The 23595-nt window shown below is 42.3% G+C and overlaps 1 protein-coding gene across 1 annotated transcript in view; it reads right to left on the bottom strand.

Annotated features, from left to right (window-relative positions):
- SRPX (sushi repeat containing protein X-linked) overlaps positions 1–23595 on the bottom strand; it is a 93346-nt gene that overhangs the window by 34835 nt on the left and 34916 nt on the right. The window contains exon 2 of the mRNA XM_062184072.1: positions 248–307. Within this exon, the coding sequence (XP_062040056.1) occupies positions 248–307 (60 nt within the window). The remainder of the gene's footprint in view (positions 1–247; positions 308–23595) is intronic.

Below are 23595 nucleotides of genomic sequence, written 5' to 3'. Positions count from 1 at the left end.
CCTTTTGTTTCTTTTTGTTTTTGAATGGGAACATATGTATATACATTAATATATGTATGTATAATGTGTATACATACATATATATATTAATATATACATACATATATATATTAATATGCTTTCCTTAATGGGCAACTAGAATTTAAATGTGTTGTTGGTCACTTTATTACAGTCTGCTCCATAGGGCAAAAGGGAGAGTTCTCCTGGCATGAGCAGGTCCTCATTAGCATGTAAGCAAAGCATTCACCTTTATATCTAGTGTGGGGATACCCGGCTTCATCATCTTCTAGCGGTGAGTCTCCCGATCCTACAATAAAAAAGAACAGAAACTGCAGCAAGAAAAGCCATATGATAGGGATGCATATTTCAAAGCACTGGTTTGGCGTAGTCCATGCAAGAGATGCTATTAGAATGCAGCTCCAAGAGCAAAAGCTTCCGTGGCCATTCATGAAGGGACAGGGGACCTCTCAGAGTGAACCTGGCTGGGCTGAGATTGCCAGAGCCAATCAAAATGAGCCTCAAAATGTTTTGGAATCACCATAAGCCAAGTGCAATTCTGGAATAGGGGAAGGGAGAGTCAACTTCACTCTGAGAAGATGCCAATGTATACGAATCTCATGCCAGGGGAAACGCAGTAAAATGTGTGTGACTCAGACATAGACCATAGTTTCTCCAGCAGTCAAAGAAAACCCAAAAGAAACGGGTGTTTATGGCACCTGCAAACTGGTCTATCTTACGGAATGCATTTGGGTGGAGGAAAAGGAGGCAAATGACACGTCTTATGTTAATGACAAAAGAAATGCAAAACTGCTTGATATATTTGTAGAAAATGAGTGCTGAAACAGACAACCTGGAGATCTGAATGTTTATGTAGAATCTCTAACCAAGTCATGGCTTAAGTAAATTTTAAAAAAGAAATCTTCATACTCATAAAAACCACAGCCTCAGACAGAAAGTCTGATTATTATTTTCAAATTGAACTCATTTAGAAGTTGCATTTGAATTGTTTTTAGAATATTACATATTGAATTCCACTGAGTGGTGGACCCTTAATTCTTGAAGTGGTAGCAGATCCCAGACTTACCTCTAGACTTCATAGTCTGGTCCCTGATCCTTGAGTTAGCACTTCCTTGGTCACACCTTTACCTGCAGGTACCAGCAACCATGACAGACAAGGACACACTGTACTATAAGGTTATTCAAATCCCCATGCAGAATGAGCTGTTCCACCAGTATTCCACATGAGAGATATAAAGCAGAGAGGTTGAAAGTAGGGAGGCTGGGGCCGGCGCTTGGCACAGCACCTGAAGTGCCGCATCCCATATGGGCGCTGGTTCTAGTCCTGGCTGCTCCACTTCCGATCTAGCTCTCTGCTATGGCCTGGGAAAGCAGTAGAAAATGGCCCAAATCCTTGGGCCCCTGCACCCATGTGGGAGACCTGGAAGAAGCTCTCGGCTCCTGGCTTGGATTGACACAGTTCTGGCCATTGCGGCCATCTAGGGAGTGAACCAGCAGATAGAAGACCCCCCTCCCTCTCTCTTCCTCAGCCTCTCTGTAACTCTGGCTTCCAAATAAAATAAATAAATCTTAAAAAAAAAAGTGGGGAGGCCATGATGGCTGGAATGTGTCCATTTGGAAAAGATTCCAATTCTCACCAGAAAAGTCCGGGTCTGTGTTCTACCTTGTTGCAGATTCCTGCACTTGGTCTCTGGCTACCCAAATCTGTACAGAGTTACAAACCAGTCATTGTTCCATATCAAAAACTGGACATGAAAACAATGCAACAACATGAATCAAACCCCTTGATCCAATCACTTTACTTCTGGGAGGTTATCACAAGGAAATAATATAACTGCATGTGAATCTTCAATCACCCAAATTAAACAAAAATAAAAACAAAGCAAGCAGATCCATGAGCAGCAAACTCCTCAAACTCCTTAGTCATACACACATGTACATATTCACACACTTACACACATATACACACATCTTTTCCCCACAGTGATCATCCTGATTAATCTGTATATAGTATTTATTATAAATGACTACTCATTTATTCCATGATGTTCAAATGACAATTCCTTTCTGTATGAGTACTCCCTGGATAGCACCTCTTCACCAGCTTCCCATTTAGACAGTTTTTCAGGGGTCCAGTCTCAATATATACTCCTGACTATTTCTGGGCCATCTTAAGTATTTGACTCAAGCCATTCTCCACGAAGTGATGACAAATCCATTATTCCCAGTAATCAACTTTTCCAAAACTCTAGTCTAGACTTTTCAACAGTTTTCTGGATATTTCTAAGCTTACACATAACCCATTCAAAACCAGATTCTCTTTCTATCATACCTGTGAATCCCCCAGTATTAGCCATTTTAGCAAATAACATCACTTTCCAGCTAGTCTGCCACATTGAAAGATTCGGCCTTTTTTTTTTTTTTTTAAAAAAAAAGGTTTATTTATTTATTTGAAAGGCAGAGTCACAGAGAGGCAGAGGCAAGGAGAGGCAGTGAGAGAGGTCCTCCATCCGCTGGTTCACTCCCCAGATGGCCACAATGACTGGAGCTGGGAAGATCCAAAGCCAGGAGCCAGGAGCTTATTCCGGGTCTCCCACACAGGTGCAGGGCTATCTTCCACTGCTTTCCCAGGCCATAGCAGAGAGCTGGATGGGAAGTGGAGCAGCCGGGACTCGAACCAGCGCCCACATGGGCTGCCGGCACTACAGGCGGTGGCTTTAGCTGCTATGCCACAGAGCTGTCCCCAAGTTTCAGCCTTTTATTCTGTCTTCCTCATCTACCAAATCTTTCGAATTGACTCTAGAAGTTGTTCTCAAATTCATCCCCAACTCTGCATTTCAACTGCATTTGTCAGTTAAAAACTCAGGCCAAAAGACTTGACAAAACCTTTGCAATACACTCCTACCCCATCTGTCATTACCAGTCTCTGTTCACACTCCCAGTTTCCCCTTCTCTTTCCTAAAAAGCAAGATATCCTCAAAATTGCCTTGGGTGTTAGTTTTCTGTTTTCTTTGTTGTTGTTGTTTGAAAGGGAAAGGGAGAGAGAGAGCAAGTTAATTCATTTCCCAATACCCACAATGACCAGAAGCCAAGAACTCAACCCAAATCTCCCATCAGAATGGCAAGAACCCAATTATTTGAGGCATCACTGCTGCCTTCCTGGGTCTGCATTAGCAGGAAGCTGGAATTAGGAGCCAGAGCTGGGAATCAGGTCCAGGCATTGCATTATGGGATACAAACTTCTTAACTGCTAGGCCAAAAGCCTGCTCCAGGAGTTAGACTTTCAAAGAAAAATCATATTCACTTGTACAAACAAACATGTTTGCCCAAGTTTGCATAGTTAAATCTAAAGGCCTTGATATCTTATTTAAGGCACACTCAGTCTGGCTGCAATCTATGCAGATTTGCTCTCCAAACACTTCCATGACTTCAGAATTTCTGAGCCACTGCTCCATACTCTTCCCTCGGAATGCACTATTCTTTCACCTCTGCTTGGCAAAACCCTTGTCTCAAGTATCATTTCCATGACACCTTTCCTGATCCACAACCATTACAGCTTACGACAATATATATATATATATATATATATATATATATATAAGCTTTTAACATACAAAAGAGAAAACATATCAGGTACCAATGGAATAAAACAATGAAAAAATGTTCAAACTCAAAAATAAGAAAGTATAAATTAAAAGCATTGAAACATTTTATAAACCTGTCATGATGCTATCAATTAAAACAAAACCTGAATACTGTTATATCAATATCAGAGCATCAGTGGTGATAATGTGTCTTACAATATAGATAATAATAACAGAGGAGAAGGTTCTGGGATGTCTAGGAACTCTGCACTATCCTCTCAACTTTTCTGTCAATCTAAAACTGTTTGAAAATTTAAAATGAATTTCTTTAAAATAAATCACTGTACTAAACTCCCCAGAGATGGAGAACAGACTGGAACCCACCCTTCTCTGAACTTCTTTCGCTACATTGGCACTTGGTGAATTACACTTAGGCTGTACCCACACAACTTCTAGCATCATGCTAGATTAGGAGTAGTATAAATATGTGGTAATTGTTTGAAGTATTATCTCCTTCAAAACTAGTTTTATTAGAAATAGAAGATATTTCAAGTGGTTCTGAGGCACAATGAGAATGAACATGCACTTTGACTAAATAGTAAATCCCAAGCTATTTAGAAGGGGGCTATTCCTCTCCTTAGTTTCCTTTAGTTCCCCACACCTGAGATCCCGTGCTGGGCTTGAAGAAGACAGCCATTCCCACAGGTCCTGGGGTAGGATGCACAGCACAGGCAGCTGCCTTGTGCAGTCTTGCAAGGGTATGTCTCCTGTTCAAAGAGGGCCCACGGGATTGACCTTTTCTACATTAAACAAAGTGACCAACAAGCCAAGACTCATCGTTCCCAGTCTGCCTGGGAATGCCGAGCAAAGCAGTCTCAATCCCCAGCAACCTCATCTTCCCCCACGTGCGTTAGCATCACTGTCCACAGCACTCAGTATTAACTATCTGCCATCAACAGGTATCATTTCTTGGTGCCTATGTACAATATCCTAGCTGAACTAGACGTTCATAGTCTTGAGAGAAAGATATTTTCTCATGTAAGCATTTGTAGGTGTTCAAATAATACGACCCACTGTTCAAAGCTTAGAATAGGAAATCCCAAATAGGTGTTTCAAGAAAATATAATGAGAAGCTTTCTACCAGATTCTTTGTGGAATAAAGTAGCATATATGTAAATATGCATGAACAAGCTATGCTGAACACTGCCTGGTCATACTCAGCTCCAGCTTCTCCCATATGTCCGCTTCTCTGTCCTTCAGATGCTGAGAGGTCGAACAGTACAGCGCCTAGCCTCCCATATCCCTCTCTTGTGGATGTGCCTACCTCAGAGATCCAGAAAACGGAAGAGAAAGAATTATTTCTTCCACGGTTCTGTACGCAGGAAGTGGGTTTCAGTGGATGTGAACATTGGCAGCTGTGGGCTACCATAACCACTACCCTCCCCCTCTATACTTTGTGGGGTATAGAACGAGTGATCTTGGCAATAGTGGTAGTCATAATATGAGTAGCTTCTAATCTTTGGGTGACAGGAGTAGTTTCTGGCTTCTGGATTGAAACTGTGGTGCCGTTTGACTTTAATGCAGACTTTCTTCTGCCATTTCTCCAGTCCTTCTGATTTTTATCTTATTTCTTGAATTAAATTCATTTTGTCTAAAATACCTAGGTGGAATTCTCTTTTCTACATTAAACCCTGACAGATATTTAAGCAGCTCAATTAAAAATGAGTGTATGGTCAGCAGTTTTCTCTTATTAACTGGTCATTACCCTAATAGGGGCGCACTACTATCACCCTACAAGCTTTTGAAGATGGCAAAGGAGACTTTTATGCAGATATGGATGAGTAGGGAGAAAAACAACTACTGGAGTAAAAATGTTGATTCTTTATCCTAATTGGAATACCTCGTAAGTTAAATACAAGATGATTTCTGAGCAATTGAATCCACCGGAGCAAGGAAGCAACACATATTGAATGTTTATGCTATGCACTATGCTTGGCAATTCCTATGGACTATCTCATTTAATCTATGCAATAACTATGGCAATATAATATTATCTTAGATTCACAAGTAGCAAATGCTAAGCCTCAAAGGCCTTACATTGCTTGACCAAAGTTAAGCACCTAGTAAATGGTAAATCAGAAATTCAAATCCTGTCTGCCTGACTTCCAAATCTATCATACCCTTTCTACTTTAAGTCTCACTGCCTTCTGCTCCTGCATTTTCAAACAAATGAGGTAGCAGGCTTTGGAATCATTGATGGGAAAACAGAAATTGCAGTCAGAAGGATGCAACGGAAGAGTGAGTCCCCCCAAAAAACAAAATAACGGATCTGTGTGATAGAAGCTATTGGTTGCTTGTCTGGCATCTCTCTCTTTTCTTTTTGCTAAAAAATCAGCAGGTTGTGTTTATCAGTAATGTACTCCTCCCCAGAGGATGAGCCATGATTCCCAATAAAACATTCATTCCTTTCTGCCAATAATTGCTTCAGGGCTAGGGAGCAATACAGACATGCAAGTCCGTATTAAGCAATGATAAGTAAAAAGCAGCCTGGTTTGGAGGGAGGGAACTTAAGGGAAGTCTGGTTTGGAGGGAGGGGACTTAAGGGAAAGATTTTTCCCCCTGAGAAAAGAGAGTACAAGGAGAAGACTCTTTGCCTCTTTCTGCCCTTCCTGTTTCAGAGGCTACCAGTCAGGCTGACCGTCTGAAGCTGCAGCAGCTCATTTTCAACCCTGAGGTTAGATGTCTCAGGAACCAAAATTTTCAACTCAGATCGGAGGAGTGAACAAACAACAAGGACCTGAGGTCTTTGACGTCCTCACGGGGTTAAATGACCTTTAGACACCTTCCCTCCATACTTCTTGTTAGGTCAACTATAAATATCCTCTTGGGTTTAAGACACTGTAAGCAGTGTTTTTATTACTTGCTGCTGAATGCATCCAAGTGGACTTACAAACAGATGAAAGCTCTCCTGCCTAGCAATGATAAGAATTATAAAGAAGTGAAAGAAAATAAATGGGTATTAGCTGCCGCTACTAGAAAATTCCCTGTTTATATCCAGCCAGAATCTTTACGTCAACTTCTAGAAATTACGATGACCAGTCTACAAATTGGACACCCTGCACAATACAGTAAGATCAAAGACAGATTCATTTATGTTTACCAGACTGTATTTACTAAAGCAGCAACGGAGATTCATGTATCATGACGGAAAGTTTTCTACAGGTTTAGAATGGGAAAAAAGGGAATAAAAAATAGAGTAGGGGGAATGAAGAAGGCAAGTTTCCTAGTAAACTCCTCTTTATTTACAACAGACTATCCCTTTAGAATTCTATTAATTGAGGCTTTGTTGTAATAAAACATTAATCACTCTGCATATGGTTCTGATTAGCACTCTTTGGAAAGAATGCTTGGGTACTTCTTTTACACAAATACAAATTTTATGTTGGCTCAGAAATCAGAAACTCAGAGCCATGTAGAATTCTGTCCCTCAGTCATACCTGGAGCGATTCCACTTATAATTCTGCTCTCCTTGAAGAAACTTTTTTTTTGAAGATTTATTTTATTTATTTGAAAGTCGGAGTTACACAGAGAGAGGAGAGACAGAGAGAGAGGTCTACCATCTGCTGGTTCACTCCCCAGATGGCTGCAACGGCCAGAGCTGTGCCCATCTGAAGCCAGGAGCCAGGAGCTTCTTCCGGGTCTCCCACGCGGGTGCAGGGGCCCAAGGACTTGGGCCATCTTCTACTGCTTTCCCAGGCCACAGCAGAGAGCTGGATTGGAAGTGGAGCAGCCAGGTCTCGAACCGGCGCCCAAATGGGATGCTGGCGCTTTAGGCCAGGGCATTAACCCACTGCGCCACAGCACCAGCCCCTTGAAGAAACGTCTTATAATTCACATATTTAAAAAGAAATAGCCACTCTTTTTTCCAGATTCTGAAGAATTGTCTTCCTGGACTACCGAATTTCACCCTTCCCTTCTGAATGTCTAGGAGGATAAGACCACTGAGGCACCAAAGTAACTCCTAAGTAGTGTCTGTGACATGGATTGAAAATCCATCAGAAATCTAGATTCTGGAAGGCTACTAGAGTGTCCCTTCCATCACCTCATAACATTTCTCATTGTAAGGTGGGGTGGAGGAGAGCTTTTTGAAACTAATGGAAAACTTTGCTAAAACTATATATCTCTTTATTGATGGTAATACATGACCCAAATAGGCAGATTTGCTGGTTCCATTATAGTTTTAGCCCTAGGGGTTGGGTTTAGTTTTTAGTTATTTTGAAGACAGTTCTGAATTACTAATATTTTGTCAGAAAGTTTTAGTTTTCCCTGAATTGTCATTATTGTAAACACAATTTTAATCATATCAGAAATCAACATATTTAATAACAAATTGCAGGGCTGGAGTTGTGGTGTAGAGAGTAAAGCCACTGTCTGTGACTCCAGAATTCCATATTGGTGCCAGTTCATGTCCTGGCTGCTCCATTTCTGATCCAGTTCCATGTTCATGGCCTGGGAAAAACATCAGAAAATGGTCCAAGTTCTTGGGCTCCTGCCACCCATGTGGGAGACCTGGAAGAATTTCCTGGCTCCTGGCTTTGGCCTGGCTCAGCCCAGGACATTGTGGCCACTTGGAGAGTGAACCAGAGGATGGAGGACTTTTCTCTCTCTCTCTCTCTCTCTGTGTGTGTGTGTGTGTGTGTACCTCTTCTCTCCCTCTGACTTCCAAATGAATAAATATTTTTTAAAAATAATAAATTGCATCATAAGTTTATACTGAAAGTCAATAGGGAAAGAAACCTCACTTTGCAGTAAGGATTCTTAACCTGAGTACCTAGAGCACTATCAAGTCAATGAGAGGGCTTCAGGGGCTCCAGGAACACATGCAATTGATTATGGCTTTAGGTACACGAATACACTCTCCTGGGAGACAAGTTGTTAGCTTTCAGTAGATTTTCATAAGTGACTGTGATATAGAAAAAAATGAACTCATTGTTTTATAGCATTCTTTAGTATGAAGCATGTTAAAACATTTACTGAAGAAATATACAGCATGTCCTTGATATCTGACTTTTGCTTGTATGGAAGAAGAGAGAACAATATATTTTTAAAATATTTTATTTATCTATTTATTTATTTCAGAGGTAGAGTTATAGATAGAGAGAGGGAGAGACAGAGAGAAAGGTCTTCCATCCGCTGGTTCACTCCCCAAACGGCCACAACAGCTGGAGCTGGGCTGATCCAAAGTCAGGAGCCAGGAGCTTCTTCCAGGTCTCCCACACAGGTCCAGGGGCCCAAGAACTTGGTTCATCTTCTACTGCTTTCCCAGGCCATAAGCAGAGCGCTGGATCGGAAGTGGAGCAGCCAGGACTCTAGTTGGTGCCCATATGGAATGCCAGTACCACAGGCAGAGCCTTAGCCCAAAATGCCACGGTGCCACCCCAAGAGAACAATATATTTAAAGCAATAATAAATATCTTTATTAGGTCATACTGGCTTCTAGATTAGCACTACCCAATGGAACTTTTATCTGTAGTGTCCAATAGGGTAGTCACCAGCCACATGTGGTTATTAAGCAGTTAAAGTGTGGAGAGTATGCCTGAGGAAGTAAATATGTTTTTTTTTGACAGGCAGAGTTAGACAATGAGAGAGAGAGAGACAGAGAGAGAGTTATAAACAGTGAGAGAGAGACAGAGAGAAAGGTCTTCCTTTCGTTGGTTCACTCCCCAAATGGCTGCTATGGCTGGCGCTGCGCCAACCCAAAGCCAGGAGCCAGGTGCTTCTCCTGGTCTCCCATGGGGTGCAGGACCCAAGCACTTGGGCCATCCTCCACTGCCTTCCCAGGCCACAGCAGAAAGCTGGACTGGAAGAGGAGCAACCGGGACAGAATCCGGCGCCCCAACCAGGACTAGAACCCAGGGTGCCAGCGCCGCTAGGCGGAGAATTAGCCAAGTGAGCCGTGGCGCCGGCCCTGAGGAAATAAATATTTTTATTTCATTTAATTTTAATTCATTTTAGTTTACATTTAAATAGCCACATGTAGTTAGTAGCTATCATACTTGCCAGCACAGGTCTAGATGTATTTTTGAAAATAAATCATTTCTATAAGTTGCTCGGTGGTAGCAGCCACGTCTGATTTACCATGTATACCTAGCATATGATTCAGAATTAACAGCAAATAAATGTTGGAGGAAAATGTGCTTTAAGCTTCTTATACATATAAATCATGTCCTTATGCTCATATGCTTGCAATGGATTTATCCTAGCAGTACCGCTTCAATATATAAATTTGAACTGTGAAAATACTGCAAAAATTTGATGTTTGAGGCTGGTGCTGTGGCACAGCGGGTTAATGCCCTGGGCTGAAATGCTGGTATTCCATATGGGCGCCAGTTCGAGATGCAACTGCTCCACTTCCGATCCAGCTCTCTGCTGTGGCCTGGGAAAACAGTAGAAGATGGCCCAAGTCCTTGGGCCCCTGCACCTGTGTGGGAGACCTGGAAGAAGCTCCTGGCTCCTGGCTTTGGATCAGCACAGCTCCGGCTGTTGCAGCCAGTTGGGGAGTGGACCATTGGATGGAGGACCTCTCTCTCTCTCTCTCTCTCTCTCTCTCTCTCTCTCTCTCTCTGCCTCTCCTTTCTCTGTGTAACTCTTTCAAATAAATAAATAAATAAATCTTTAAAAAAGAAATTTGATGTTTAGAAAAAGGTATTTTGGGGTCTGCATTGTGGCACACTAAATAGAACTGCCAACTGCAATGCTGGCATCCTATATCGAAGTGCCGGTTCGAGTCCTGGCTGCTCTATTTCTAATCCTGTTCCTTACTAATGTGCCTAGGAAAGCAGCTCAGGATGCCACCCACGTGGGAGACCCTGACATAGCTCCAGACTCTTGGCTTCAGCCTGGATCAGCCCTGCCTGCCTTGGGCATTTAGGAAGTGAACCAGTAGTTGCAAGATCAATCTGTCACTTGCTGTATCTCTCTTAATCTCTCTCTCTCTCCCCACTCTTTCAAATAAAATAAAATTTTTTTTCAAATAAAATAAATTTTAAAAAGAAAAAGGTATTTTGCATTATTGAAAGTCACAGGATATTTATTTGTGGGACCTAAATGATTTAATGCTAACATATGATTTGCCTACAGGGTTACACTGCAGCTGTAGCAAAGTGAAATACAGGACACTTTGCTGTCTTCTGAAGAAAGACAGAATCCAGAGCACTACCAGAAAAACATGATCTGAAGATGAAGGCAAACCGATGGCTTTTAAATGAAAGTAGTACTTCAAAATATATTCAGTCATACCAAAGATCATTTAAAGAGATTACAAGTGTGCCTCAAGATGCTCTCTATCTGAGGTTTGGCACTGTGGCATAGCGGATAAAGTCGCAGCCTGCAATGCCAGCATCCCACATAGGTGCCACTTTGTGTCCCGGCTGCCCTACTTCTGATCCAGCTCCCTGCTAATGGCCTGGGAAAGGCAGGGGAAGATGGCCCAAGTGCTTGGGCCCCTGCCACCCATGTGGGAGTCTGAGATGAAGCTCTTAGCTCCTGGCTTCGGCTTGACCCAGTCCCAGCCATTGCAGCCATCTAAGCAGTGAACCAGCAGATAGATGGAAGCTCTCACTTGCGCACTCTCACTCTCGTTCTCTCTCCTCCCTATCCCTCCCTCTCTCTCTGTAACTCTGACTTTCAAATAAATAAATCTTTTTAAAAATCCTCTCAAATAATAGAGAAGAATATAATCTATGAGATTTGTGGGTGTGACTTTTGCTTAATGGAATGAACCCCATAATGGAATGAACCCCAAGAAGATTCACAGAAGACCCACAAATTTCCTAAAAGAATGATATATACAGCAGTATTACTGGCTTGACTGAAGGGGACAGAGACATTCCAGGATGAGGAGAGGCCTTTGAATGCCCAAACTTCCTGTCAGGAAGTCAAAGAGTAGAATCAAGAGTCCAGAAAGCAGAGGAGAGAGCCATACAGAATTCATTTAAGCCTATGAAACTTGAACTAAGACCTATCAAAATGTGACCAACTGGATTTCAGAATCTCTACAGACCAGTGGCTCCTTCATGCCTCCCATTTAATGCCTTTGTAACACTCATCTCACTGCAGGTGTGTTATCTACCTATCCCAACATTGTGTGTGTGTGTATTTGTGTGCAGCAATTAATCTTCCATTTTACAGGTCTATAGATAGAGGAGCCTCATTCCCACATGGACTTCGTTTAATGATGAGATTCTGGATTTTGAGTGAACGTTGTAATGAAATGAGATTGTTAGGGATGCTAGTAGAGGGTCAGTGTATTTTGCATGTGAGAGGGAAATGAATCATCATGTCTGTCAGCCAGTGTATTGTGATAGGCAGCCTCTAAGATGGCCCCCAGTTACCTTTGTCTCCTAACTCACATCCTTGCAGAGTTCCCCTCTTTGAATGTGAAATGGGCTCACATTTCTAGTGAATAGATCATAGAAGAAGGGATGCCACACCTCTTTCAAAAATCATTTACTATTTACGTTGAAAGGGGGTGGGGAGAGGCCTTCCACCCATTGGTTCACTCACCAAATGCCCTCATTAGCTGGAGCTGGGCCAGGCCAAAGTCAGGAGCCTACAACTCAATCTGGTCCTCCACATGCTTGACAGGGACCCAAGGAAATGAGTCATCACCACTGTCACCTGAGGCATGCATTAGCAGAAAGCTGGAATTGGAAACTGAGCTGGAACTCACACTCGGGCACTGTGATAGGAGATGCAGGCATCCCAAGAGGTATGTTAACGGATGTGCAAATGCCTGCCCCAAGAGATGCCATACTTCCTATGAGGTTAAGTCATAAAAAAGACTGATTTCCCTCTTGGATATTCTCTTTCTTGGATCACTCATCACGGGTCAAGCTGGCTGCCAGATCATGAGAGAGCCCCATGGGAAGGCCTATGTGGTAAGGGACCAAAGCCTGCCAACAATTATATGAGTAAGGTTGGATGAAGATCCTCACTCCTGCCCTCCACACATAATACACACAAGTTGAGCCTTTAGATGCTATCTTAGGCCAAAAACTTGATTGCAAACTCATGAGAGACCTTGAGCCAGCTAAGCCATGCCCAGATCCTGACTTATAAAATTTTTATATAATAAATGGTATGTGTTTTAAAAATAAATGGAGGAGGAAAAGATAGAGGAGGAGGAAGAAGAAGGAAAGAATAAAGGGCATTTTGGCTTAGTTAGAAGATTTTGATATATTTTTCATCCTTGATTTAGTAGCCTTCTCTTAGGCCACCAAAGTAAATAATGCTTATGCTCCACCCAAATCCTCACTACCCAGCATGAAATGCCCAACTTCCAGCTGCTGCAAGCCTTTGATTGTTAATGGCTCACACTCCCCCCTTTTCCAGAGAACTGTCCTCAGCTGAAAAGAGCCACTTTACCCAGCTCACCCACTTCTTGGAGGCAGCCAATACTTGATTGATATGGAAGACCAGAAGATCAGCCTCTTTGCCTCCAAGCGTGAGATGGGAGTACAACCCTGCATGATATACATGCTCAGCCTTACCTGAGACTATCCTTGCAAGGCTCTTTTTTCCTTCCCTTCTTCATGTATAGATTTCTTCCTGAGAGCCTTCCCTAAATGAATCACAAGCTCTCTTTTTAAGAAACCAAGTTAAGGCAGCCATTGACTTTCCTTAAGCCTCAAATAAATGCCCCAATTAGTCATGCCTCATAGGATTGCTGTAAATTAAATGGCATAATATGTATGCTTTAAAAATACTATGTTAGAATAAAATAATGGCCACTATCCAGATTGTTTCATACTCTTCTAATTTGATGGGTCATAGTTGCACTTTCTATTTAATTCAATGAGTGTATTGAGGGCCTCTACTACTTTGAGCTGCTGTGCATGTAAATGAGCTTCTGATAAAAATATGAAAAACTTATATCTGGCATGATATATTTTTTTTTCTTTTTTGACAGGCAGAGTGGACAGTGAGAGAGAGAGAAACAGAGAGAAAGGTCTTCTTTTTCTGTTGGTTCAGCCCCCCCAGTGGCTGCTGCGGCTGGCGCACTGCGGCCGGCACACTGTGCTGATCCGAAGCCAGGAGCCAGGTGCTTCTCCTGGTCTCCCATGCGGGTGCAGGGCCCAAGCACTTGGGCCATCCTCCACTGCACTCCCGGGCCACAGCAGAGAGCTGGACTGGAAGAGGAGCAACCGGGACAGAATCTGGCGCCCCAACTGGGACTAGAACCTGGGGTGCCGGCGCCACAGGCAGAAGATTAGCCTAGTGAGCCGCGGCGCTGGCCCCATGATATATTTTTAAAGGGTTTTTAAGCATTAAATAAGAATGTGTTAAAAATATCAGTGTTACCAAAGTTTTTCGTGCTTTAAAAGTCCTTGATCTAAACTGTCTTGCAAGATTTATGATAAATCTTTATAAAATTTTTAGAAAAAATACACATATTCAACTTAATAACCACTAGGAAAGCCACATACTCTATCTTCTCTAGGAAAAAGAAATGTTATCAAGCTTAGTCTATGAATTCAAATGATCAGTTGATAAAATTTGCTTTAGGAAAAAATGATTTTCAGGTTCTAGATATTATCATAGTTTATCATTTGAGACAGTAAAAACCCTGTGGTTCCTTGTGCTTTCGTGACTTAAAAACATTTATGAAATAGGACCCACCGAGGGTTATGTTACTGCTGAACAGCATTATTGCCAAGTCTTTTGTATTCTCATGGCTCTAACACATGTGGATGTACACACAGTTCTGGAAACCCCAAAGAAAGACCTGTCCACAGACTGTGTGGATAATAGGTAGAGTGGTAACCATTATTACCCCCATGAGTCAATCTGCAGGGACCTCTTAGCTGGAAAGTCCTAAAATGTAGGAGTCCTTTGAAAAATCCCAAGTGTGAGTTCCACATGCTTGAGTAGTAGACAAAACATGCTTTGTCGTGTCTTGGCAAAGTTTCGACACAGAGCGTAGATGTCTAGGAACTTTGTGTAAATGTGCATGAGTTTGAAGGAGGGGAGCAGAGAGGAAAATTGAGCTTTTCAGAGCATCAGTTATTAGAAACTATAAATGAGACATTCTTTCTTGGACGCCTTCCTTCTCTAAGTCAGTAGTAGATGAAAACTTAAGAGTAAGAAAAGGAGGGAAAGGAGACAAAGAAAGATCCCTGAGCCAGGTGGGAAAATGGGATTCAAAAATATTGATCTGAATCTTTTGCTATTCACAGTGAATAGATTGCAGAAAATGTTTTTTACTAGTCTCTTTATCGGGGGATAAGATTTACCAGGATGTTCATTTGGGATAAGTTTATAGGATCTATCAGTCATCTCCCCTTATCTCCCTATTTTCTCGACAATCGTCCAAATCCCCTCACATAATACCAACAATGAACTGGAGTAGTACATTTCAAAGTGTAGAGCCCATTTACGGGATCATGCTTAGTATTTCTGTAGTGAAATAGAACAGAATTAAAATGTCAGGGTGCTCTGAACATACGATAAGTACTACTCTGCAAATTTGCTTCAATTACATAGATGTATGTGTGGTAGAGTGTTCTCAGTTTATATAGCACAGTTCCATCTTATGCCCATTGTTTCAAAATTATTTCCTTCTACAGCTTTCTTGAGGTATAGTCAGCAAAAGCTGTAGATATTTAAGGGGTCTAACATGAAGTTTTGATATAAGTATACATTGTGAAATAATGACCGCTAGCAAACTAATTAACACACTACCATCTCACTTGGATACTGTCTAGCTTTATGATTAATAGCACTCCCTCCCCTTCACACTCAAAACTTTCCAACAGGTCACAGCAGAATATAGTTCTTCCCATGAGTCTTGGTCAAAAGAATGAGAACATCGGTTATCCAGACCATTTTGAAAACCTACAGGTTTGTCTAGTTTATCCTTTGTGTCTTCCCTCAAAATGAAGGAATCTGAAGGTCCAAAAGAGGCTTGGGACTGGGGGTAGTGGTGGAAGTCTTTGCTTTGCCCTGATTTGTTTAGGACATAGACGCTATGTCCCATGAAATACCAAACAGGTACTGAGCTTCCGCAACTGCTCGTGGCTATCCTTTCTTACAAGATGCAACTGAAAGAGCACTGGCATTACGTTCCGTCTCCACCAACAACTATATGCCTTGACTGAGAAGCCACTTAGTTTTCCCATCTGTAAAATGGGATGACAGCATTGGGTAGAAGAGTAGAATACACGTTTCAAATTGTGTTCCCCTAGCACACGCCTATCTTCAAACTTCAGTTGGGATAACTTCTGTCAAGCAAATCAACTTGCCCTCTGTATTAGTTCATTTTCTGTTACTATAATTAAATGTCTGAGGCTGGGTACTTCCTAAAGAACAGTGGTTTACTGAGATCAGTTCTGGAGGTGGAAAGTCCAAACAGAAGGCTGCTGGCTCTGGTGAGGGCTTCCCTTGACTCCAGCACCTCATGGTGCATGGCATCATGACAGAACTGTGTGTGAGAGGGAGAGGGAGAATAGCAAGACAGGAAGCCAGAGCAGGAGCAGGAACAAGGCTTGCTCTTTTATTACAACTCTCTCTTGGAAGAACTAGCTCAAGGGTCTCGTGAGAACTCCCTTCATCCCTTCCAAGGGCAGAGTCCCCAATGTCTTGTCACTTGGCTCTATGTCATATAGGCTCTACACAACCTCCTAACGCCACCATTTTGAGAACTAAGCTTCTAACACATGAACTCTTCAGGATAAACCACGTCCAAACTATAGTACCCACCTCCTTCTGCAGATAGCAATAAACGATTAGCATGGTGTTTTGATTTGAAACTTGCCAGAGTCATTCATTTCCTTTGCCTCTTTTAGGTCCTCAGTGTAACCTCATGAAGTTGGTATCATTCAATGACTAAAACATAAGCCTGGGGAAGGTAGCAACCCTTTGCTACCTTGTTCATGACTGTATACTCTGTTCAAATAATGAAGTAACTATCAATCACACAGGAAGTAAGGATTGAACTCTTCTGACCTAATTATTATGCAATTCCATAACCTCAGATATCTGTTGCTGTCTTCATGCCTTTGTGTGACCCACCTAAAAGCCTGTCCCCTCCTCTCAGTCCTTTTCCCGTTTTAAAAGCTACTTCAAAGCCTACCTACCTCGTCCAGTTTGTCTTTTGAAATCATGACTTTAAATGCCATTCCATTAATGTTCTCTGTTACCCTTTTGGAATCAGTGCTGACCTCCGGTGGTCTAGATTTCCAGCAGTCACCGCAGATGTGTGTAGGCTCTGTCTTTCCAGCTAGATATTAAACACCTCAGGGAAGATGGTTGGGATTTGCGTTCTCTTATTGCCCCCTGAGGAAACTAACAAAGTATCTACCCCTCTCACCAAGAGGCACTCAAAAGGGTTCTTCCCTTGAGACACTACATGCTATGGTACTGACCCTCTAAAGCTGTTCTACTAGCAACAAGATGAGACACCCCTATCCCTCAGTGAAGGCTGTACTTACAGAAACAGATACTGTATTTAAGGTTCAGAAAAGCTGCCCAATAAAGCTGTGACTGGTATATAGTTCTTGGCAGTAAACCAGTGGTATAATTTACAAAATTCTGGCACATTATGGCAAAACTGAGAATGACTATATTGAGGGAAGAGAAGTACTAAGAAAATAAAATGAAATCACTGCTGTATCTTGAGAATGGTAGGCAGCAAGTCTTGAATTGCCAGCTATAGAATATTTCAATGCAGTAGATTAAATGGCAGGGAGAAAAGGAAGAGACTTTGAATAAAGATACTTCTAGAAAAACAGCTCTGAAATGAGTATCATGAGAATGTCTGTAAGTGACAGGTCTGGCAGGCTGAAACCTAAGGTCTCCTCCTTCTAGAACATTTTCTGGTTCCCCAGCAGAGGACAGAACACCAGAACCAAAGGGTGAAAATATGGACCTCACTTGAAATCTTTCAGGAAAGGATTTCTTTAGCCAGCTTTGCTTGTGGTGGGAGACAGAATGGTTTACTTTCTAAGTAACTTCTTTCTTGAAAGCTTGCATTCTGCATTCAGTGGCCCGAAAGTGACTGTCACCCAATAGCTACTGTCGAGTATTATTATCTTCACTGGGAGACGTAAGCTCTGGGGGAAAAATAACGTGGACCTAAACTGAGGGCAATTCTGGTTTTCAAAATAATAATCTTCTGGTCTTGTGCAACACCTGTTGAGGGAGGCTGAACTTCAGCACATAATGCGCAGTGCTACCGCTTTCTTTTTTATTTTTAAAGGACTTATTTATTTACTTACTTGAAAGGCAGAGTTACACAGAGAGATGGAGAGACAGAAAAAGAGAGAGGGGGGAGGGAGGGAGGGGGAGAGAGGGAGAGAGGGAGGGAGGGGGAGAGAGGGAGAGAGAGAGAATCTTCTATCCACTGGTTCATTCCGCAAATGGCTACAGCAGCCAGGGCTGGGTCAGGTGAAGTCAGGAGCCAGGAACACCATTCTGGTCTCCCACATGGGTTGCAGGGGCCCATGTATTTAGGCCATCTTCCACTGCCCTCCCGGGTGCATTAGTAGGGAGCTGGATCCAAAGCTCGGCAGCCAGGACACAAACCAGCGCCCACGTAGGATGCCAGCATTGCAAGTGGTGGCCTAACCCACTGCGCCAAAATGCCAACCCTGGTGCTGCCACATTCAAGGTGTGACGGTCCCAGAGAAACAGTACCCTTCTTTTAGAGAACTGCATTATTCCCCATGTTACCCATGTGGTTCTAGTGTATGAGTTTATCCTATCCTTGACCACAGGAATGATCACATGAACCAAGCTGGGAAAATCAGATCCTTAGGAGGATTTTTTTCCTTGTGGTAATATAAGGAAAATGTGAATTGTGAAGTTGCCAGTGGCAAAGGTTAAGTCTCAGAGAGAATGCCAATCTGGGAGGATGAGATCATCAGAGAAAAGCAGAGACAAAAGTGAAAAACTGGGGAGGTGGGGAAGAGAGGAGAGATCCCCCAGTATTTGGATCCTTTACTCTAGTACTCCTTGGCTTTAGCAGCATACGCCTGCCATAAAACAATACTCCCCCCTTTCCAAAAGCTAATTCAAGATCTTTTTCCTGTCATGTGCCATCAAGAGTTCTGACTTTAATAGTGGACCATCAATTCCCATTTGAATGAAATGAATGACTAAAACATATGGCATGACATCTGGTTTAGGATAAAAAGTCAGTCTCAGTGTATCACCACCAATTCCCTATTTCAAAACTGTAACTCAGATTTAAAACACATTAGTGAGCTGTTCCATAAATTTAGTGGGACTAGTTTTACTTTTAATAAAATACATGAGATTGGAAGAGGAAAAAATGGTAAACACTCACACACACTGTACATACTTCACTCATGCATTGACCTTTTAAATAACAAAACAATGCTCATATTGTTCCATGAAACTTTTGCCTCAGTTGTATAATATGCATATATCTTACCCCATATTTCATGAACTATAAAAGCACTTTTTAGAGACATTTGAATTTTCTGAACTCAGAATTACTTATATAATCAATGGCATGGCATAATTTAACTGACCTCAGTCTCTCTTTTTTAGTGATACCTAAAATAATGGTGACTTTGATAACTGATGGCATCTTAATTTAACGATATGCTATGTGTATGCATACATGTATTCTGGGTTATGTTGTAAAATGCATTTTTAAATTTTTTTTTAAAAAGATTTTTGGGGTCCAGTGTTGTGTCACAATGGCTTAAGCTATCACCTGGGATGCTGGCATTCCATATGGGCACCATTTCCTGCTCCACTTCTGATCATCTCCCTACTAATGTGCCTGGGAAAGCAGCAGATGATGGCCCAAGTGCTTGGGCCCCTGCACCCATGTGGGAGACCTGGATGGAGTTCCTGGATCCTGGCTTCGGCCTGACCCAGCCTGGCCATTGCAGCTACTTGGGGAGTGAACCAACAAATGGAAGATTTCTCAACCTCACCCTCACCCTCACCCTCCCACTCTCCCTCTCTCTGTAAATAAATTTTCTCACAAAATAAATTATTTTGAAAGAGTGACAGAAAGAGAAGGAGAGAGAGAAATCTTCCATCTGCTGGTTCACTCCCCAAATGGTTGCAACGGCTGGGGCTGGGCCAGGCTGAAAACAAAAGCCTGGTCTCCCACATGGGTGGCAAAGACCCAGGTACTTGGGCCATTATCCGCTGCCTTCCCAAGCACGTTAGCAGGGAGCTGGATCACGAAGTGGACCTGAACTGGAATGCCGGCATTAAAATCATTTGCTTGTAACTTGAATTTGGATTTCCCTTGGAAATCATATTATCAGTGGTGATCAGGTCCCCAGGGAAGTCCACAGGCACTACTTTAAGCTATAATGTAGTCCAACTCTCAATGGCTTGGTGCCCATGTCCTTCCGCTCATGCCTGCTGCCTCCCACACATGCTGCCCAGCCCTGGGGCACAGCATTCAGGTTCATCCTATTTCCTGTACAATCATCCTGCTAGCTGTCAGTCTGGATCTGCTGATCTAGAACGTAACAAAGAGGCTAATGTGATACGGGTATTTACGTGTGTGTCCTGGTTTCTCTTACTCAGAGTCTTATGGCCAAGATTTTGAAGCTCAGAAATTCCAGATGTAAACACAAATTACAGTTTTCATTTCTTGGCTGCTCTCAAGGATGCTGCAACTTGTCAATACAGAAGCCTGTGGGCACACTGGCTCTTTTGCGGTGCCTTATGGGAGATGAGCCTGCAGTGACAAGCTCCCTTTGTACTTCCTGCAGCACCTCAAGTCATCAAAAAGCTGCAGGGTCAAGGCAAGATTGTAGGGAGGGGACTAGTGGGGTTGGTGAAGTCTCCATTTTCAGGGACAAGGCCAATTGTCAGAAACAAGGGCACCAACGAAAAAGGCAGCCTGTGCATTTAAGGGAACTTTGCCTGAGACATGTCTTTCAGAGCAGCTTTCCAGCATCCTAGTGAGCAGGTACAAGTTCAGAGTAAGAAGGAAACAGCCAAATAAAAGGCAAATGAACCAAAGTAGCAACTATTCCTACAGTCTTTCACTATACAGGAAGAGTTTTGTGCAGCACACTTTGTTCAGTCTTACTGGTGTTTCTACTTGTACAGAAGGATTTATGAGAGGGCTTCAAAAACTTCATGAAAAAATAGAATTAAAGGGTAAGTTTAGGGGCTGGCATGGCGCAGCAGGTTAAGTTGTCACTTGCAATGTCAGCATCCCATATCAGAGTGCTGGTCTGAGTACCAGCTGCCCCACTTCCAATTCAGCTCCCTGCTAACATGCGTTGGAAAGCAGCAGAAGATGGTCCAAATGCTTGGGCCCCTGCCACCCACATGGGAGACCTGGAAGGAGTTCCAGGCCCCTGGCTTCAGCCTGACCCAGCCCTGATTGCTGTGGCCATTTGGGGAGTGAAGCAGAAAATAGAAGATCTCTTTCTCTGTCTCTCTGTCTCTCTGTCTCTCTCTCTCTGTCACTCTACCTTTCAAATAAACAAAATAAAATCTTTTTTTTAAAAAGAGAAAATTTATTTTGCTGTAAAAATTGTGAAATTCATGCATAGTTTTTTTTAAATACACATTCCCCATGAACTTTTTAAAGAAACTTTGTACTATTTAGTAAACAGATACGACTCCAGACACTACCCTGGGTGATTTACATAAATCATATAATTTCATCACATTCACATGAAACCTATCCAAAAAGAAGGGAAAAATGCAAACACATTATTTTGCCTCCATTACAAAAAAAAGTCAGCAACTGTGCTATTTGCATGAGTCTGAATGTTTTTCTTGGTTGTGGGGTAGTCATTACATATCCAAATTTTACACAGCATAATCAAATCTGGTATGGAATCTTCTTTATTGTCAAGGATGCACCAGAAAATTTAATACATAAACATTTTTTAAAAATAAGTGCTGATGTCTCCTAGAACTATCTCTCTTTGATGAAGTGGGGAACAGGAATTGCAACTGAAAAACTAAAGCAGGCTACCCTAGGTAGGTATTCCCTCTCCTCCCTTAGTGAACACACACACAAAACTCTCAAATGTTAGCATGTGGAAACTTTTTGTTGTGTTGTAAAATCTCAAACAAGTGATGGGTTAATCATCCCCACTAAGAATTTTCTAGCCTGAATATGAGGAAGGCAATTTGAGCAGGTATATGTGTCTGTCAACCTATCAAAGTATCAGATTGCTCTGGCCCATTCCAGGAAATGCATTTTAAGCTAACTATAAGTTGACAAAATAATCAATTTCAAAGTAAAGCAAAGAGGATTCCATTTCAGGTATCCTGACTGCTCACATAAAAATCAACTAAAAATTCTAGAAGGAATTTTTTAAAAGATTAAAACAAACAAACAAACAAAAATTTTGAGATTCACTTTGAGTTTGCAAGAAAGTAAGGGATAGCAAAGTCCAAAGCCTCTGCAACAGTGGGAGCCTGGTCAGGTAAGCAAATATTGAGGCGTACCTTTCATTCTGAAGACAAGTGCCCAAACCAAGCTTTGATTTCCAGGGATTGGTCTGGGTTGTATACAGGAGACAATCTCCAAGGACCACTCAAGGTCAGCAGTTTTACAGGAGCCCTTCCACTTCCTCTTACCCCTCCCAGAAAGACAATACACAAACACCCCACACACTCAGTGCGTGAAGAGTGAACTAAAAATAAGTCATCCTATGTATGAGGACTACAAAGAAAAGTTCTCATCTTGTACCCTGGCACTGAGTAGAAAAAGAAAAAAAGTAAGAATTCATGAGAATATTATTATTATGATTATATTGTTATTAAAATCTCATTAATACTAATTAAAACCACCAAGATACCATTTCACAACCATTAGTTTTGAAAAAGTTGAAAAAAAATTTTTTTTGACAGGCAGAGTGGACAGTGAGAGAGAGAGAGACAGAGAGAAAGGTCTTCCTTTGCCGTTGGTTCACCATCCAATGGCCGCCGCGGCCGGCGCACCGCGCTGATCCGAAGCCAGGAGCCAGGTGCTTCTCCTGGTCTCCCATGCGTGTGCAGGGCCCAAGGACTTGGGCCATCCTCCACTGCACTCCCGGGCCACAGCAGAGAGCTGGCCTGGAAGAGGGGCAACTGGGATAGAATCCAGCGCCCCAATCAGGACTAGAACCCAGGGTGCTGGTGCTGCAAGGTGGAGGATTAGCCTAGTGAGCCACGGCGACGGCGAAAAATATTCTTAAAAAGATGGAGTGCTGGGGACCTGCGCTGTGGCGTAGTGGGTAAAACTGCCGCCTGCAGTGCTTACATCCCATACAGGCACCAGTTCGAGTCTTGGCTGTTCTACTTCTGATCTAGCTCTCTGCTATGGCCTGGGAAAGCAGTGGAAGATGGCTCAAGTCCTTGGGCCCCTGTACCCTCATGGGAGACCTGGAAGAAGCTCCTGGCTTTGGATTAGTGCAGCTCCAGCCATTGTGGCCATCTGAGGAGTGAACCAACTGGTGGAAGACCTTTCTCACTCTCTGCCTCTGCCTTTCTGTAACTCTGCCTTTCAAATAAATAAATAAATCTTAAAAAAAAAAGATCAAGTGTTGACAAGGATATTGGGCAGCAGAAATATGCTGATAGAAATTTGAGTTGGTATACCCTCTTTAGCAAACAATTTGGTATTACTGAATGAAGTCAAAGGTACGCATGAACTTTGATCTATCGATTTCACTCCTAGCTCTTTATTCTGGAGAAATTTCTGCACATTGTTCCTGGGAAATGGACAAGAATCTTTCCAACAGTACTGTATGTAAGAGCTACCAACAACCCAAATGCCCAGATAAACTCTGGCATATTTATACAATGGAGTACTATACAGGAATTTGAATGAACAATCGATCCACAATCACATACAATATTATGAACAAATCACAAGACTCTAATGTTGAGTGAATAAAAGCAAGTCATAGAGAACACATTCAGTATGAGTCCCTTTACACAAGTCAAATGAATGTAAAAGTAAATAATACATTGTTAGAGATAAAAC

The sequence above is a fragment of the Lepus europaeus genome, chromosome X (assembly GCF_033115175.1).
Source record: "Lepus europaeus isolate LE1 chromosome X, mLepTim1.pri, whole genome shotgun sequence".
NCBI lineage: Eukaryota > Metazoa > Chordata > Mammalia > Lagomorpha > Leporidae > Lepus > Lepus europaeus.
This window is presented reverse-complemented; position numbering and strand designations above follow the sequence as displayed.